This window comes from Drosophila santomea, chromosome 2L, assembly GCF_016746245.2.
Source record: "Drosophila santomea strain STO CAGO 1482 chromosome 2L, Prin_Dsan_1.1, whole genome shotgun sequence".
Classification (NCBI taxonomy): Eukaryota; Metazoa; Arthropoda; class Insecta; order Diptera; family Drosophilidae; genus Drosophila; species Drosophila santomea.
In genome coordinates this window covers 19,197,751-19,215,819 of record NC_053016.2, presented here as the reverse complement: position 1 = coordinate 19,215,819, position 18,069 = coordinate 19,197,751, and the positions used below count along the sequence as shown (strand labels likewise).

Below are 18,069 nucleotides of genomic sequence, written 5' to 3'. Positions count from 1 at the left end.
GTAAGTGGCCATTGGTTTCCGTTGTAACTCCGACCAGGATAACTAATGAACAACTGCCACCGACTGACAGGAACATACAAAATCAGCGACTTGGACAAGGTCATGAATGAGCTGCATGTCAACTATGGAAAGATGGCCAAAGTGGGCGGCCTGATTGGTCATCCCGATCTGCTGTTTGTCTTCGACGGCGATGAGATTCGTAACATATTCAAGAAGGAGGAGGCGATGCCGCATCGGTAAGTGATTAATCAACTTTTGCCATCATCTTTTGGTGGTGCAGGTCCAAATTGCGTATACGACTTGTGTGGCACGTCAGTTCGGTATGATTGATTATCTTCAGCTTGTTCATAAGTTGTGATCTGTGCTGACTTCGAATCCCCAACAAGTAAATAGTTAAATCTTATGAGAGTACTAGGCTATGGAATTATTGATTGCATATTCAACTGTTATCGAACAACCCTAACATGATTCGTTAATAATTCGTTAAATATGCTGTTTACCCAAGATTATGCCTATGTCCTGCATGGCTGCACCTGGTCTGTGTAACGAGAAATCCTCCACATAAATGCCAGAGCCCACGCACATGGCATATTTATCCACAGCAAAGTCAGTCATGCATGGGCGGTTCGGACCCCCTTGTCTCCTCTTCGATTCCCGCCCCAATGCAAATGCAATTCCTGTTTACTTATGCGCATACCGAATGAATGCAGCCTATCATTAAATTATTAACTAACGAAGGCACAAAATGGCGATTGCGCCTGGGAATGCGGATTGAGCGGGATGTGTGAAAATATGGCGATAGATTGGAATCAGAGGTGAAATGCGAACCACAGTGCAGTATTGCCATAATTTTATCTGACTAAATTTATAACTACTGTTGGAAACCATAGGATTTGCTCATAAACAAAGTAAGGTATAATAAACAAGCGTATACTGTTTAGTTTGCTGTAACTCGGCGTTTTAAAGACAATTGGTTGGGATGTAAATCCATCCGAAAAGATGTCATCTAGATTGAAGTGCTAGCCCTTGATAAAACAAAGCCATCAAATTGAAATTAGTTGCGACTTTCACTTCTCGTTTGGCTGTCTGATCCGTAGGCCTAGCAACCGAGATCCAACCGAAATAAAACCAAACAAACCGAACTATTCACAAAGTCCGTCAAGCGTTTTTGCATCATAGAAATAAATAAAACTGACCGAAACGATGAAGGAAAGAAGTAGACAACAACAAACAAAACGAAAGTCACGCAGATCGCTAACGTGTCCATAACTTTTATAAGCTTTCTTTTCTCCGCCTTTCATTCCTCCTATTACTCGGATTTATTTGCGAGCACAGGCTTGGCCATGAACCAAATTTAACAAGTTACGCTTATATTTCGCATACCTCGATCATGCTCGTTTATCGTATCATATGTGGTTAGCAGACAACAACACGGATCGATAGTGAATCGCCCACAAGCCGCTATTGTTTGCATTTGGCGAACGCGTTTAGCAAGTCATCATTAAAACGACTGAAAAGAATCACTAATAGTTTGGACATGAGACAACATTAACGTAATGTTGGCTCTTTTTTGACCGCCAGACAGATTGATGAATGAACCACTTGCCGGCGCAGATGTGTAAAGCTAGCTGCTGCTTACTGACCAACTGGCCAACTGACGGATTGACTGACTGACAGACGGAGCGACGGCCCAGCTGATTGATGAAGATATTCGGCTAAGGCAAATGTACACAAGTGTGTACCAGAGGCGTCGGCTTTGTTGACTTTTTTACGACGCCAATAAAATCCAAAAAGAAACGCCAATTCGTGTGTGGGAATATCTTAGTCGGGAAAAGTAATCGGCGGCTTTTGGGCCAAAGTTCCGATCGTGACAATCTGTGGGGTCAAGTTGTGGTTACAAGCTTGTAAACGGCGTGTTTCTGGGGATTCCCGGTTTGGTGTTTAGCATGCCTATGAAGTCACTACGGATTTTGTGTGAAATCTTCACTGAAAAAAAATTGTTTATGTGAATGTTTTCAGTTTTCATTTAAAAACTATGGCTCTCTTATACTTGCCGTCTACCACAGTCCAAATTGTATATTCCGGTATATTTAACATCTATAACGCAATTTACCATTCTAATAATTTGAATAGTAAAATCAAGTAAAACCCGTACAGCAATGTTGGTTTCTACGAATCTACAAATTCTGACTATTTTTAAACTATTGCGTTCTTCTCAACTGACTGCTAAACTCGAAATTTGCATAATATTACTTGTTCTATAGACATTTCAGGGTTGAGTTCTGTTGACGTTCGAAAACATACATATTTACACTTAAATCTCGCATTTAATTGAGCAGTTTGTTGCCTGGGGCAACCCCTTGTCAGTGCGAATGGAGGAACAACAGTCAACTCAAAGGCGGCAAATTGTTGGCTAAATTGCGGGCCAGGGTGGTGCATAAAACAAAAGCCAATAAATACGCTTCTTCTATTTGCCCAGTGACATGCGAGTAGGCAAATATAATGCAAGTTCGAGGTGGGTATGTACAAACATATGTACGATATGTATGATGATATATACATACATATATGTTTATATCAGAGGACCTAAAAGCGTGTAGATAGAGTTGAATCGCTTTATTTTCTGCTTTACGAATTTGTGTTTGATGTTGTCGTCGCCGGTCTGTCTGCACGCAAGGGCAAGCGACCTCAAAGAGGGTGGTTGGGTGGCCAGCAGGGGGTGGGGTTTTAACCACATCATACCCAGCCATGCTCACACTTATACAGGCAAAAAAATTGGTCAAATTGGACATGACTTCTTCGACTGCTGTTTAGTAATGCAATTTTGAATTATATAAGGTTGTCTCTCTTAGGGGATTTCATTGAATATCTCTTTGGATGAAAAATGATTTAAAAAGGCTCGTATTGTGTACCTAACAAAATAATTATTTGACTTGTGGTTTATTGAGCATTCTATTATTTTAAAAGGCCAATCATTAGGTCGTATCATTTTTATTAAGATAAATTGAAGAGAAAAGCTTGCCTTAACTTGACTGCCATGCTTTACGTTCCATATAATACTATGATTGACCACATGCAAATATTTTTTGTTCTGTGTACTTTCCGGCATGTCCCTCTATGTACACTCACTTTTTATTTGCTATGGAACACAGGCCGTCGATGCCCTCACTGCGCCACTACAAGGGCGACCTGCGACGCGATTTCTTTGGCGATGTGGCCGGCCTAATTGGCGTGTAAGTAATGCGCTTATATAACGGATATTGTGGCGGGCACATCCACCGTATTTACCATTTTTTGCACTTTTTTTTACTTCATTCAGGCATGGTCCCAAATGGGAGGCCTTCAGACAGGAGGTGCAGCACATCCTGCTGCAGCCACAGACCGCAAAGAAGTACATTCCGCCGCTAAACGACATTGCCAGCGAGTTTATGGGCCGGTAAGTCGGAGCCTAAGCATCCAGCAGGCAGCCAAGCTGTGATGCAATCAACATATACCTCGGTATACCTATATATGTATATATCTATATAAACTCTGTATCCATCTGCAGTATTGAGCTGATGCGCGACGAAAAGGACGAGCTGCCAGCCAATTTCCTGCACGAGCTCTACAAATGGGCCTTGGAATGTGAGTGTTTGCAAATTTCGTTTTACTTATGCGATTATGACACTTTGCTGGCAAATCGTTTTGAAATATTGAAAACGCAATTAGGCTAAAATGATTTCGCGTCCAAGGACAATTGCAGTACACTCTTGACACTTATAAACTCATTTTAGGAACTTCTAAGTGTTTTTCCGTTTATTTTGTTTAAACTGTAAAGAAACCCCATCCAGAGCAAATACAAATTTAACTGACGCTGTGCATCCTTCTATTTAAACTATTTATTAGAAGTTTTAAGTACGAAAAACAAGTAAAGTGCAAAAACTCTCCGTACTTGGATATTAGAAAACTTTTAATTGGATGTTTTAACTACAAACATGGTATAAATTTTCTTGGAATCTATAAAGCACATAAACCTTTCGCTTCTCAGTAGAGAAACGATTGTATGAGCTGGCTTAGCTAAACTTTGTTAATTAATTTATTAAAACAAACCCTAGCTGTCGGTCGCGTTTCCCTGGACACGAGATTGGGCTGCTTGTCCCCTGAAGGCAGCGAAGAGGCCCAACAGATAATCGAGGCTATCAACACTTTCTTCTGGGCCGTTCCGGAATTGGAGCTACGAATGCCCCTGTGGCGGGTATATCCCACCAAGGCATATAGGAGCTTCGTCAAGGCCTTGGATCAGTTCACAGCGTGAGTCGCATAAAAATGATGAATAATTGGGCAAATAATGACTGGATGAAATCATTTTGCACCCTAGAATTTGCATGAAGAACATTGGCAAGACCATGGACAAGGCCGATGCCGATGAGGCGAGAGGATTGCCAAAATCTGAGGCAGATATATCCATTGTGGAGAGGATTGTGCGAAAGACGGGCAATCGCAAGCTGGCTGCCATTTTGGCACTAGATCTTTTTTTAGTTGGAGTCGATACGGTAAGCTAATCTAGTATTTAATTAATATATATAATAGTAATAATATTCAATGGATACCTTAATCTCGTAGACCTCTGTGGCAGCCTCATCCACAATCTATCAGCTGGCCAAGAACCCAGACAAACAGAAAAAACTCTTCGATGAACTGCAGAAGGTGTTTCCCCATCGGGACGCGGACATCAACCAGAATGTCCTGGAGCAAATGCCCTACCTGCGAGCCTGTGTGAAGGAAACCCTACGGTACGATATTTCTCTCTTTAATTGAGTAAAAGTACCTTTTTAAAAAAGTAAAACCCCTCTTAACCTTTTAGCATGCGACCCGTGGTGATTGCCAATGGACGCAGTCTGCAGTCGGATGCTGTCATCAATGGTTACCACGTGCCCAAAGGCGTGAGTTTCAGGGAAATGGTGACCATTTGGAATGCCAGCTCACTGCCATCGCTTTTTTCTTTCAGACACACGTTATCTTCCCCCATTTGGTTGTTTCAAACGATCCCGCATATTTCCCAGAACCCAAGCGTTTTCTGCCTGAGCGCTGGCTGAAACACTCCACAGATGCAGGTGAGTTGGACACCAAAAAAGTGTCTTCCAGGCACGTAAGAGCCTTAAAATGCCGAGCACTTGGCTCCTAAAAAAAGGCGAATGTTTTGGTGACAGACTAATATATATAGAGGAGAGATAAAAAACTGCTTAAAAAGTACAGTGGGTTCCTCTCACGAAATATAATCAAATTTTTGAACGCAGCAAACATAAAATTATTAATTATCTACCCCTTATTTGTTTGATACTGCATGGATACATATTTAATGATTATCTGAAAACTTGTTTATGACTATACGTACAATGCCTAATTGTTTATTGTGGTTCCGATACACAAAAGTTAAAATGCTTTATGTACAGATATCATTTATTTTCTTTCACGACTGGTGAATGTCATTTTTTTCGCAGTGTTCTAACCAGAGTGCCGTTTATTTTCAGCTGGCTGCCCCCATGCCAACCAAAAAATTCACCCATTCGTGAGTTTGCCCTTTGGCTTTGGGCGTCGCATGTGCGTGGGTCGTCGGTTCGCCGAAATCGAGTTACACACGCTGCTGGCCAAGGTGGGTTTAATCATGTTTTGCACCTGGCTTTGCCAAAAGTACGCCTTTTAATTTGCCATTTTTGATTGCCGGCACAGATCTTCCGCAAATACCAGGTCTCGTACAGTTCCGGGGAGTTTGTGTACCGTGTGAACTCCACGTACATTCCACAGTCGCCTCTGAATTTCAAGCTAACGCTGAGGGACGAGTGAGCAGTCTGCACCAAAGGGAACTGGAGGCCCGTGGAGCTCAAAGCTGCAGTCACACACGGCGGATGTGTGATATTTATAGTCAAAGCCCAGCTGCTGCTTCCGTTGCTATGCTACATTTCAATTAAGCAAATGTACATGGAGCACAGCTCCGACAAATTCAGTACATCCCATCGCCTCGAGCGCAGTGTAACTAAACTAAATAATCGTTGTGTATTTATGCTGATACATGTGTATATAGGACCCATTATATTTCCCCATGCTTAGTAGTAGTTTCTCTCGAAGAATAATTGTACCCAATAAAGCGTCGAAAAGTATGCAATAAACTGTCTGTTTCTGTTTGTTTTTCTTGCCTGGCATTATCATTAATCAAAAGCCTAGTGAGCTTAACTTGGGACAAAGTGTGATGGCTAAGGTCAAGCAAACGCCAATCTAGGCTCATGATTAATTACTTTTGAGTAAGTGAATCATTAGTTCTGTTGGCTGAATATATTTAGCTGACTTAAAGGTTTTATTTTAAAACCAACTCCATTGCTGTTAAAGCCGTAAAGCTGCCCAATACATTTTTTTTTTAGCCAACTGTAGAGAAAACCTAAAAATATTCAGTTTCACGAATATTTAAATGGGCGAATATCACGTATTAAAGAGTCATTGTGATGTCGCTTAGAATAGATGTGAAGAAAGCGCCAATAATTATATACCAACATTTATTTTAGCCTGGAAAGCTTTAGAGTATTGAATTTCAAGTGGCAGAAATAACATATATATATATAAGGGGCTTAGCCTTAATTTGATGTCAGGGAATTTACCTTTTTAATATTTATTTCATTTAAAGAGAAAGGGCTTTTGCGGCTACATGACAGGAAGTTTCAAAAATGTAAATATGTTTAAGCTTTTTGCTCTTAAGTCTACTAAACAATTACATTTTAAGTAAGCTTTGTCATGCTTTATCAAATAGGCTATTAAATCTCACCCAAATAGACCATTCAAAATAACATTCAACTGCTCATCAGCCTGATTGAAAATACACAATTTATAATAATTCGCCCCACCATCTGCCCGCATCACTTGGCACCCCATCCAAGGTGGATAAACATTGGTGCGATATGGTTTGGTACTCACTATTTTGCGGAATCGTTTAGTTGGTATTCGTTGCTGCGCGAGAAGCACTCCTGGACACCGGCATCCTGCCAGAGACGTTTCATGGCGGCCAGCAGCTCCTCCGAGAAGGGCTCGGTGTCGTGCATGCGTTGGCACACGTCGAACACCATCTTGGCATCGCTCTGGGGTGGGAAAAGTGGCGTTGAAATGGTCGGGTTAGTGACTGCGACTGCGACTGTGAGTGTGAGTGTGAATGGGCACTCATTGGGGACTTACCTCCCGCTCGTTATTGCTGTACTGAATACTTAGGGTTGGCATCGCGCGCAATATTGCAACTAATGATTGTATTGTGTTGCTGTAGACAACCGGTCGATATTGTTTAAAGTCCTCCGCAGTGAAACCGCTCTCGTGAATGATTTTCATCTGTTTGACTATTGTGCTCTTGCCCGACTCACCGGCACCTAGAAGAAATTCACAAAAAGTTAGCAACGCGTGGTGGGAGCTAAGATTACAGATGTAATGTGTATATTGGGTCTTTATGCGTCTGGTTATGCGTTTATCGGCGCCGACACAAGAACTCGGGGGATTGCAAATATTTATGCTACGTTTAGTTCTCGAGCACTAAATGTCTGTGCTTTGTATTCCTCAAGTTGGGCTTAATGGCCTTTGAGCACACAGAGCCAGCCAGCCACCCACCCACATCAGCATCATGATTACTATCATCATCGCCGTTGTCAATGTATCATCTTGAGATGCCGCTGGGCACAAGAAATGAGAAAAACGCAAGGGGCGGGGCCAAGTATAAATGGCAAACAAAGGATTAATTGTTTGGCCCTGGTCATCCGGCGACCGTATAGACTCCTTTCCTCCTCGAACTATCTCTATTTCATTGGGGTTTTTTTTTTTAACATTGAAGGCTGTGAAGGATTTGTGAACTGCAATTCCAGCAGAATTTCCATGCAATTGAATGCAATTTGTTAATTGAGTGTCTGCTGAAGGGGGTTTTTGTGATAAACGAGATAATCAAGATAGCTGGCAGCTTGGCTGGAAAATTGCTTAATCTAGCTGTCCTTGGAAAACGGCATAATTTGATAAATGGTAATTTCATTTGCCTATTTTTGCTGACCACTTACTTAATCCTCTCTAAGAAGCTTTAATTAAAACACAATTGGTTGCATAATAATAATACTACTTCCATGCTTATGTGTATGTTCATAATTCATATTTCATACATAAACATGTATTTTCTCTATTTATTTTCGTTATAAATTAAATCTTGGGGTTTTTCTTTGAGTTTACATTATTTTAGTGCCTTTATTTCCTATTGCTCTAATATTATAAAGATAAATAATTCGATGATACTTTATTTTAGTAGATAAAATTCGTTTAATTTCCTATTTCAATCAATGAAAAGGTGTCCTTTCTTGCAGTTTAAAATTATTTTTCATCCTGCACGATATTTTTTATAAGAGCCATGTAACAGAATAAAGAGTTTATTGTCCACCACTTAAACAAGTCCACAAATCTTTAAAATATCTTAGAGCAGTCCACGAAAAACAGCTCCTCTCAAAAAATGTTTAGATTTGGAAAACTCAAGAGCAGCGAACAGGAAAGTTTTCCTGGGTTGTTTATAGAGGCAGTCGGGGGACTGAGTAGGCACCTGAGATTAATGTTTTGTTTGTGTGGAAATCGAAGGCAAAGTGCTTAATTTTAATGCCTTCATGGATTGCAGGAAAACAAAAGATTCGGCATCGAAGCAGGATAGAGCTATTTTCATACGTGTTGCTCTGATTATTATTATGAATTCTTGGATGCGCACGGCATGGCAGTACAAAAAGTACAAATCTTTTTAAATAAACATTTCCAGTACACTCGGCATCACACACACGCAGTGGGTGTTGCCTGAAAATGAACATTTTTATTCTGAAACACACGCAAAACTGTCAGAAACTGAAATCTTCTCCCCCTGCCAAACATTTTCGGCTTTCAGTCCGAGCAAAAGAGGAAATTAAATGAAATACCCGAAATGTAAACAGCGAAATGGGGCTGTTGGCTGGTTGGAAATATGCAGCCGGAGATGAGATGAGAGCTACTGCAAAGTATATGAAAATATGGAAATTACTCACGCGCCCAGCTGAACGCAAAGCGAAATGCAATTTTCCTACATTTTCCGCCTTGATTAACAGCCCAAATTTGGTCAATTTGCATACTTTTTGCAGCGGAAACAATTCGAAAGCCTTATTTATGCCGATGCAATGTCTATTTTTCATTTGTTAATGGCTCCCAGCGGACATGTTTATTACGCCCGCTTATCACAAATCGGAATCCAATTGCATTACAATCAACTGCCATATATTATTGTATATTGTACATATGCGCACACTATATCGCCCGACTTTTGCACACAAACCTTCCATTTGATTCACCCGCAAGCGAGTGACCTTGAACTTTCCGCCTGATACATGAAAATATTATTGTGATTATTGAATTGATGGCATTTCACATTCGCTCCAAGGGAACTGTGCCAAGAACATGGAATCACCACTTGCAGTTCCTCTGTCGGCGCAATTGATAAATTGTAATTAAATTTTAAATAGCGAAATTTTGTGGGATTCATTTATCGGGATGACTTCCATTTTCAAGATAGACTGTTTATAAGATGCAGTCCGATCATTTTAAAAAGTTCGGAATTAACGTTATGTTACCATTATAACATGTTACCATTATAACATTAAATAAAAAACAGAGCCACGTTTAGCTAAACACGTGTCAAAGCGAGGAACCTTAGAGTGTCCTGTTTTGCAGCACAATTAGCATCGGTCAAAGGCCAAGGCTGCCATAGTGCCAAAGCACATGCCCTAAGGACATTTTCGCGGATTTAATGAGACGCCAGGGCAGTTGCTAAGTATGCTACACTAAATTTAGCCGAGCAGCGAATTAAATATTCATGTGTATGCACACTCAGCGAGTTGGGTTTCGTTCGATTAAATTTGTTTCGATTGCGTTCCCGGGGAAAACTCACCCAGCAGCAGAAGTTTGATGTCCTTTGCCGCCTGTATGCCGTCCTCCTTGAGATTGCGCTCGATGAGGCGACTCCTGGCGGCTGCGGCTCGCTCCTCGGCAGACTGTGCGCAGCCCATGGTGCGTATTGCCTCGACGCAAAACGTTTTGAAGGTCGTTTGGTATCGGCCAACTCAATGGCCGACTACGTTGCCAGCGAGAAAAACCAGGTGTACAACGTGCGGGGCTCGAAATCGGGGTCTAAACTAATTTCGCTATCCGATTGACTCGATCTTGTCACTGGACTTTAATTTTCAGTACCGCACTTCAACTCGATATTCGATTTTTCAACCACCTCTTTTAGTTTATCAGGTTTTTGATCTTTGGTTTTTTTTTTTCAATTTAACACTGCAATATATTATTATGTCACCGAACAATTCAGTTTTATTTTTATCTGCGCATTTTGTTTTGATTCGCACAAAAATTATTCTTAAGGATACCCGATTTGACCGCTAACGGTAGAGTCTAATTGTAAACTGAAAAATCCGCTTGTCCATGAGCGAGGAAACCCGTTGCTCGCAACGAAATTTGGGAAATTTTGTTGTCTTTGGCTAGGAAAAAATAGAAACTAAGAGACTGAGAGAGAGAGTGAAAGTAGCGAGTAGAAAAGCTCTAGGCGAGGGCTTTTTGAGCCAAGGAAAAATGTGTAATTAAGGAGCGTGGTTTTTATTAACCAAAACTCAAAATGCGTAAAAATATGGCAAAAATCAATAATCTAATCATGTTATTTTATTTTAGCTTGTAATAATTTTTATTTGATTTTTATTGTAATAGGAACATACAATTAATAGCTCAATTTTGACAAGTTTAGTTACAATTTTTTTATTCACGCGCTGTCTTACAAGTGGCCATAAACAAAAAAAAGGGAGTGAGAGGACTGGAAAATGGGCACATGCTGACGCAAGGAGGCGTTTTATTTTTTTTGTGTTTCGGCTAAAAAAGAAAAGCACAAACAAAACTTTTCTTTTGTACACTTGGCAGCTATTTGTTTTTGTATTCCAGCAGGCCAAAATGATTCATGCGTCCAAAAAAAAAGGAGAGGATAAAACGGGGGTATAACTTCAGCGAAGACACATATTAAGAGCCAAACTGAATTATTGGGTGGCTTTTAGCTTAAACTTTTTATTATTACATATTTTTTCATATATATTTAACACTTTTTTGACCGTATTCTAAATTTTTGAACTTTAAATTAACGGTTTTAGCTCTCTTTTGTGCGAGTTTTCTAGAGAGCTGGCAGAATTCAACTGAATTCAACTGTTTTTGCGCTGGAAGTGCTCTCGCTCTCGTGTTCTGGTGCCGCCCAAGAGGAGAGCTTTCTTAGTATACACGAAAGCTCCGAGAGACGCAGAGAGAGTATGAAAGAGAACCTGCGCCAAAATAACGAGTCTGCGCAGGACGAAATCAGCGAGTGGCAGCAAGACAAGGACAACCCCAAAAACAACGAATGCGCCCACGCGATATTAGTTTTTCATTCCTTTTTCCCCGCTGCTTTTCTTTTTTTTGAGCAACTTAAAGTGGCTTTGCAGTTTAAATGGAGAATGCCATTGGTACCCCCTCCCCTCACACAATTAAGTCGATGGCTTTAGAACTTTGCCACGTTTATGGGCCAAGCCAAAGCGCATTAGCACAAAACAGTTGGCCAGCAGGATCTTTTGTGTCCTCTGTCGCTCTTCCCCCGCCTACGTAACGGTAGAGCGGAAAATCGAGAAAAATCACCATTAGATATAACAATCGCATTCGTTCGATTGATGGGATTCTGTCGACGGGAACTGTGATTGAATGGCTCAATGGCTCAAGTACCTGCAACTGCAAATCGAGATAAAAGGTAAGTCAATTAAGGCTATCATAAAAAATGCCATTTTGCCTCAATTAAGGAATTGACATGGCCATCAGCGGGCGAAATACCGGCAATTATTTATGCTTAATTGTACAGTAGAGCCTCTCTGTCATGAAGTTGGAAATAATGAATGACTACTATATTTCAGAGTAAGCTTATTTGGATCTAAGTTTTGTGATGGAAAATTTCTTCGAATATATATTTAACTAAATGTTTTTATTTGGAAAACATGTAACAAATGCTTGTTTTGCTGTAATTAAATATACCATTTTTTCTATTGCATCCCACTTATCCAATATAAATTTATTTAATTATGTAGCATTCAGGAAATGAAGTACAAGTGGATTTACAATTTTCAAAAAGTGATAGAATTTGCAATTTTGCCTTTCTGCTGTTGTTTTGCCTTGAACTCATCGGCCTTTCAATTAAGGGTTGACATCCTGATTCTGAACCTACAACAAGAGGTAATGACGAATAAAATTTCCGGCAAAGCTTAATTTTCCCAAGAATTCTGGCACTACCGTCCCAAAATAAGTAAAGTCGGCGGTAATTACTTGTTGTTTGAAAAGAGACTATTGAAAATGCAGGGCTTGCGCGGAAAAATGAAGTGAAAAACATTTCAAAATGTTCTAATTCTTCAAATGGGCCTAGATCCCAAAATCAAAACGACTAGCTAAAAAAAATGTTCTGTCAAAATTAAAAATTTTTTAAAACACAAATAGGGTTGCACACTATTTAAAAATAAGGGATCCCCTATTGTCACCTTGATGCCCCTGACGGGTTTAATTAAATTATCACTGTGCGAATATGAACCAAAACGTTGGAAGTCAAGCAAAATAGAATTAAAAACAATGAATGGGCCAATGAAATTATTGAATGAATTGGGATCCAGGAGCAGAGGGTGAAATATACATATAGATAAATGAAATTGGGTGAGGGGCTGGAACCGCAAACCAAAAGAACCACAGTCAACGACAAACAGCAAGCAAATTGACAACTTTTTCTGTTTTTGTTTTATCACGCGAACTCTTCGCTCTTTCGAATAAATGACAGACAGCGGCAAAGTGGAGCACTTGTGCACTTGTCCGAAACAATCTGCACCTACCCCAAGCCCAAGCCCAAGTACAAGCCCCAGCCAAAACCACCCATCCATCCACTGCCATTTTCTGTGGCGTTTCATGGGTTGCAGGTCGCGAGGCCTTTTGGCACTCAGGCGACATTTGACTTTGCTCAATTACGTTCGATTTGTGCTGTATTTGGCATCTTTTATAGTTTATTTAACGAGCCTGTTTATTGTCATTTTGTGGACTGCATGGCTCCGAAAGTTCGGAGAAGCGGTCCAAACCTAATTGCTTTGCTACATTTTTTTGATGTTCCAGATTGGATCAGGAAATACAAGAAATTTATTTTAAATTTATTTTAAAAAAATCTGGCGCTTCAAGTTTTATTTAGACGAATTAATGACTCATTCAGTAATGACTTTTTAAGTTTTATTTACACGAATGAATGACTCATTAAATAATGAAATCATTCGTAAGTAAAACTAAGCAAGTGCTATAAAAAATAACATAATTATATTGGCGTTTCTATTAATGCAGTTCCATAATATAGGGTGTTTTTTTTAGAGGTATAGAACTTTAAATTGCAATAAAACAACGATGGATTATTCGATTGACATGAATTTTATTGACATGAAAGATAATCTTGTGGCATTACATTTTAAATATGATTTCTGGCATATGACCGCCACGGCTGGCTCGGATGTAGTCCAATCTGGACGTCCAATTTGCAATGACTTTTTCCAACATTTGGCCGTATATCGGCAATAACACGGCGAATGTTGTCTTCCAAATGGTTTAGCGTTTGTGGCTTATCCGCATAGACCAATGACTTTACATAGCCCCACAAAAAGTAGTCTAGCGGTGTTAAATCACAAGATCTTGGAGGCTTATGAAAAATCGGGAACAACAGCAATCTCGTTTTGGGCCCATTCGACGAATCTACGCCTTGCTTGATGATCGTTTGGTTTCAATTCTTGCACGAGTTGGATTTTGTAAGCACGCATGACGAATTGCCAAACCAAACTGAGAATAAATCACTTGACAGCTGTTAAATCGGTCGCCATCTTGAACAGTAATGCCAACTTAAAGTTCTATACCTCTAAAAAAAACACCCGTTATAATAAACTACTACCTAAACTAATCTTCAATCAACATCTAGACTTTTAGCGTTCCTTCTTTCTGATTGGAATTTGGGTATTTTATCATGGGGAAAGATGAAACAAATTCATGTTAATAAAATGGAACCTTATCTTTCTTTTACTCCTAATATTTACATATTTACATATATGTATACTTTAGAACTAATGATTTTTTATTCTTATCTATCTAGGAATGTTGGCGTTTTACAACAATTAATATTCTACGACGTTTATTTGTAGTCTAGTCCGGCTGAGCTAGCAATTGTTTCTTCATTGTTTCACCAAGCCATATCACTTGGCACAAGGGCCGGCAAAGTGGCAAACAAACGAGCATCGAACGTTTCCTCAATAGCCTTTCCTTTCGGCTTGAAAATTATGCCTCAAGTGGCGGTTTCTTCAAACTTCCGCCAGAAGGCGCCACTCGAGAAGCACAGTGCTGTGGCGAGGTATGCAGCCACACCCAGGATATGTACACGTTTCCTCTCGCTCCCTTCCGTCCTGTGCCACTGTGTCCATTGTTTCGTTAGTGTTTCCTGGCCGCCATTCGATGCTTCCGCCTGCCATTCCTCTGCCCCTCGACCTTCCCCCATCACCCCCTTTTGGGCACCACCCCCTGCAGAGAACGCTCCATCTCGCCGGACTTTCAATAGGCCTTGTTGCAACATGGCTGCAATCCACTCCTCGGCGCTCCGCGCCACTCGACTCTGCTCCTTGTTGCTTGTTAGGGCGTTTAAAAGTTTTGCCTGATTGCACAGAACAACAGCGAGCAACTGTGGGGGAATAATGGGTCTACACAGAGAACAAAACCGGGTTAGAGAACCGGGGAAAAATGATTAGCATGGGGAAAATGCACACCATAAATCATCACTGTTAAGTAAGTCATATAAGGAGTGCAATATAAAAATCTGGTTTGTGGTTTAGATTTATAATTTTCCTAAAAAACTGCAAGTTTCGATATGTTTGAATACCACTTTAAGTGTAACCACGATATGGAGATTTTGCATGTTTTTCGCCACATGTTGGTTTACAATAGTAAAGAGAAAGAGAAATTCCTGCTTTGTCCTTTTTCTGCCTGCCTGCATCCTTATATCGCTTTCGGGGGCGAGTCAAAGTCAATGAGATTAACTGACATTTCGGTGTCAGTGGCGCAACGAGGTTAACAAACAATGCACCCCGAAACCATGGTGCATGGAGCACCCGCCCTCTGACACACACGTGCAATTGTTTCAATGTCAAGTGGCGTCGATTGCCTTCATCTTTGTGCGGATGCAGACGCACTTGGCCAAAATCTAAGGCTAAGGCTAAGGCTGCAGCTGCACTGCACAGATGCACTCGACGATGAGATTCAGACTGAGCAGGATAGAGATGTCAACAAAGACTATATTCACCAGAGATTTGTGACTTTTGCCATTTTTAAATTTTTAGGATATGTTTAGACAAATACTTTCTAAATCGAATTCAACTGCTTTCTTACCCTTGATCAACTTTAGAAATGTTTCTATATTTTTGTACAATACTGTAAATATTGTAAGTTTCATCACAATCGAACTGAATGGTACCGAACCCACTTTAATCGAGGCGAGACATTCATAGGCCACATGGCTCCTCGAAATTATTTAGTTCTCACACTCAAATGCCACGAGGGCAGATGCAACTGTTGCTTTTGCCATTGTCTAAGATGTTGCATTCACAGTAGTGCATAAGTCCACTTTATTTTGGGACATACATTCGACATGCAACACCCAAAAGATGACCAAAATTACTTGGGTTTCGCCTTGGCCAAAAAACACCCTAAGAATAGTCATGGAATCGATTCATCAAGTCATCAGCACTCAAATAGAGTCGAATAACCTTGAGTGTGTTTCCTTTTGTGGGGCAACAGGCCGTTACATTTAATTTAAAAAACTCTCAAAATCCCAATTAATCAGTTGCCTATACCGTTCTAATGGAAATAATGTGAAAAGGTGTACCTTCATAGAAAAAAAATAGTTTTTGAAATCAGTTTTTCCATTTGAAGTTTGAAGCTGAATCAGAAGGATAACTTAAATACAGATAAATATGGCTTTAATTCCATTATGTTCTTTAAACAAAAAATTTGAGCTCTGATAAAAATTTAAGAGCAGCTAAGCCGAAATTGTACCCACACATCCAGTATTTCCGCCGCAAAGTAAAAGTGTGCGCAATAAATATTTCCCTATCTATCGACACATAAACCCGAAAATAAAATTTTCCAAGTGCCTCGGAATCTGGCTGCCGATAAACCAGCCATTTCCCTCGAAATAGAACAATAGAGTCGAGTCGAAAGGTAAACGATGAGCAGGATTTCCATTTCCGGTGGGGGAAAACCAAGTGGAAAACCGGGAAAAAGCGGCGAAAAGTGCACTTACCCAGCAACAGGAGCTTGATGTCCTTGGCCGCCTGGATTCCATCCTCCTTCAGATTCTTCTCGATCTGTTTGGATCGCTGGATGGCGGCGCGTTCTTCGGCGGATGTGGTGCAGCCCATTGTGGTTGGGTTTTGATTTTGATTTGGATACGGATTCGGATATACACAGGGCTTTTCGGTTTTTGGGCTTTTGTTTTCCAATTTTCCTGGACTTTTTCTTAAAGTCTTATTTGCTTATGCACAGTTTTACGGTTTCAACTGAAATGGAATATTGAACCCATGAACAATAACAAATGCACGGGTCAGCGGATGAATTACTATAAACAGTGCGCGATCGATAAGACGACCCAATGAATATAAAGGTTGTTTTATTGATACAGCTGAGTTCAAAATAATAGTGGTGAGTTGTTTTAAATTAATTATTTTTTTAAATGTTATTCTATTTGCTGTGTATAAACACATTTTGCAATTTTTTGATTACTTTACTCATTTATTATTATAAACACAGCTCTATGTTATATTTTAAAAAGGTTATTTTTATTTTGATGATTTGCGTATGACGCATCTTTCCTAACTATAAAGTTTGTGGAACACAGTGTTCGCTCTACATAGGCTCCACTGTACTGAGGCAAGCACTAATTTTATGACCGCTACTGTCTGGCACTGGGCCGCGCACTGTATCAATTATGTTGCTTTTGTTTTTTATCAGCAGACGCAAAGTAAAAATAAAAGCAATGATAGCCAGCTAATTTGCATATGGAGCATGTTTTCGATATCGATACAAAATTCATCAAACGCGCTGATAAGATAAATCCATCAGATAATGCTGAATCGCGATAAGAACAATGGTAATTTATCATGTAAGTGAATTAGTCCCGAGGTCAAAAAGCCAAAAACTCCAGCTTAGTTTTTTTTGACATATTTTTTTTTACACTTTTAAGTTAAGTTTTCTTTTTGGTTTTAATGTGTATGTTTTTTAAGCAATGTGTATGTATTAAGCGTGGGCGTAGGCGCTAAAAAAGCGCCGGGTTGTTGAAAAAAGGCGGAGGGCTGTGGAGTTTTCTTTCGAGCCCTTGCTTCAGCACATTAAAATATGCAAAAAGTAATGACGTTTTTATGCAAACTGGTAACCATTTCGGATGTATAAATTTTCATTTACTTTGTCACTGTTTCACTCACACACTCGCTCACTCACACGCACGCACTACGCACTCTCACGCGCTGCACACGCCACACCCCCCTTCCACTGGGCCGCCACCCACCACCCCCCGAGTTTTCCTTTTTTCTGCTTTTTTTTTTCAGCTTCACATTTACCACCGCCTAGTTTTCCAGTCGTATACACACCGCACTAGTGTATGCGTTTGTGTGTGTGTCTCTGCTTTAGCCTGATGTGTGTGTGTGTGAGTGTGCAGGAGGCTCTCTTTTGCGTTTGGCTATTCTTATTGGTTCCATTCGCTTTGCGCTTCTTTTTCGCGACTCACTGTTGTTATTGCACCGATCGTGATAGTTTACCGTACCACTTGCCGAGCACTTGCACTTGTATTTTTGGCCGCAGTGATATTAGTAAATTGCACTTTTCTGGTGTGCGAAAATTTATCTGCTCTCCCTCGCTTGGTTCGCTCTTTCCAACTGCAGAGCGAGGCGTTCAAACAGCTGTTGGCGG

The 18,069-nt window shown here is 40.3% G+C and overlaps 2 protein-coding genes across 8 annotated transcripts in view; one reads left to right on the top strand and one right to left on the bottom strand.

Annotated features, from left to right (window-relative positions):
* LOC120443707 (probable cytochrome P450 49a1) overlaps positions 1-6,147 on the top strand; it is a 16,864-nt gene extending 10,717 nt beyond the window's left edge. For all 3 annotated transcript variants that reach the window (XM_039622948.2, XM_039622946.1, XM_039622947.2), the window contains exons 4-14: positions 71-236; positions 3,153-3,233; positions 3,320-3,436; positions 3,548-3,624; positions 4,095-4,290; positions 4,358-4,532; positions 4,603-4,772; positions 4,844-4,922; positions 4,988-5,093; positions 5,511-5,632; positions 5,710-6,147. In XM_039622948.2, coding sequence (XP_039478882.1) covers positions 71-236; positions 3,153-3,233; positions 3,320-3,436; positions 3,548-3,624; positions 4,095-4,290; positions 4,358-4,532; positions 4,603-4,772; positions 4,844-4,922; positions 4,988-5,093; positions 5,511-5,632; positions 5,710-5,823 — 1,403 coding nt within the window. In that variant the 3' untranslated portion in view covers positions 5,824-6,147. The remainder of the gene's footprint in view (positions 1-70; positions 237-3,152; positions 3,234-3,319; positions 3,437-3,547; positions 3,625-4,094; positions 4,291-4,357; positions 4,533-4,602; positions 4,773-4,843; positions 4,923-4,987; positions 5,094-5,510; positions 5,633-5,709) is intronic.
* The window catches only part of LOC120443709 (G protein alpha o subunit), a 27,502-nt gene extending 9,433 nt beyond the window's left edge, over positions 1-18,069 (bottom strand). The window contains exons 1-4 of one of the 5 annotated variants that reach the window (XM_039622950.1): positions 17,924-18,069; positions 16,409-16,664; positions 7,198-7,382; positions 6,943-7,103 (exon numbers count right to left, since the gene is read on the bottom strand). In XM_039622950.1, the coding sequence (XP_039478884.1) occupies positions 6,943-7,103; positions 7,198-7,382; positions 16,409-16,526 (464 nt within the window). In that variant the 5' untranslated portion in view covers positions 16,527-16,664; positions 17,924-18,069. Of the gene's footprint in view, positions 1-6,942; positions 7,104-7,197; positions 7,383-9,943; positions 10,427-16,408; positions 16,665-17,720; positions 17,845-17,887 lie in introns of those variants that run through there. The other 4 variants (XM_039622949.2, XM_039622951.2, XM_039622952.1 and 1 more) reach the window with 4 other exon arrangements.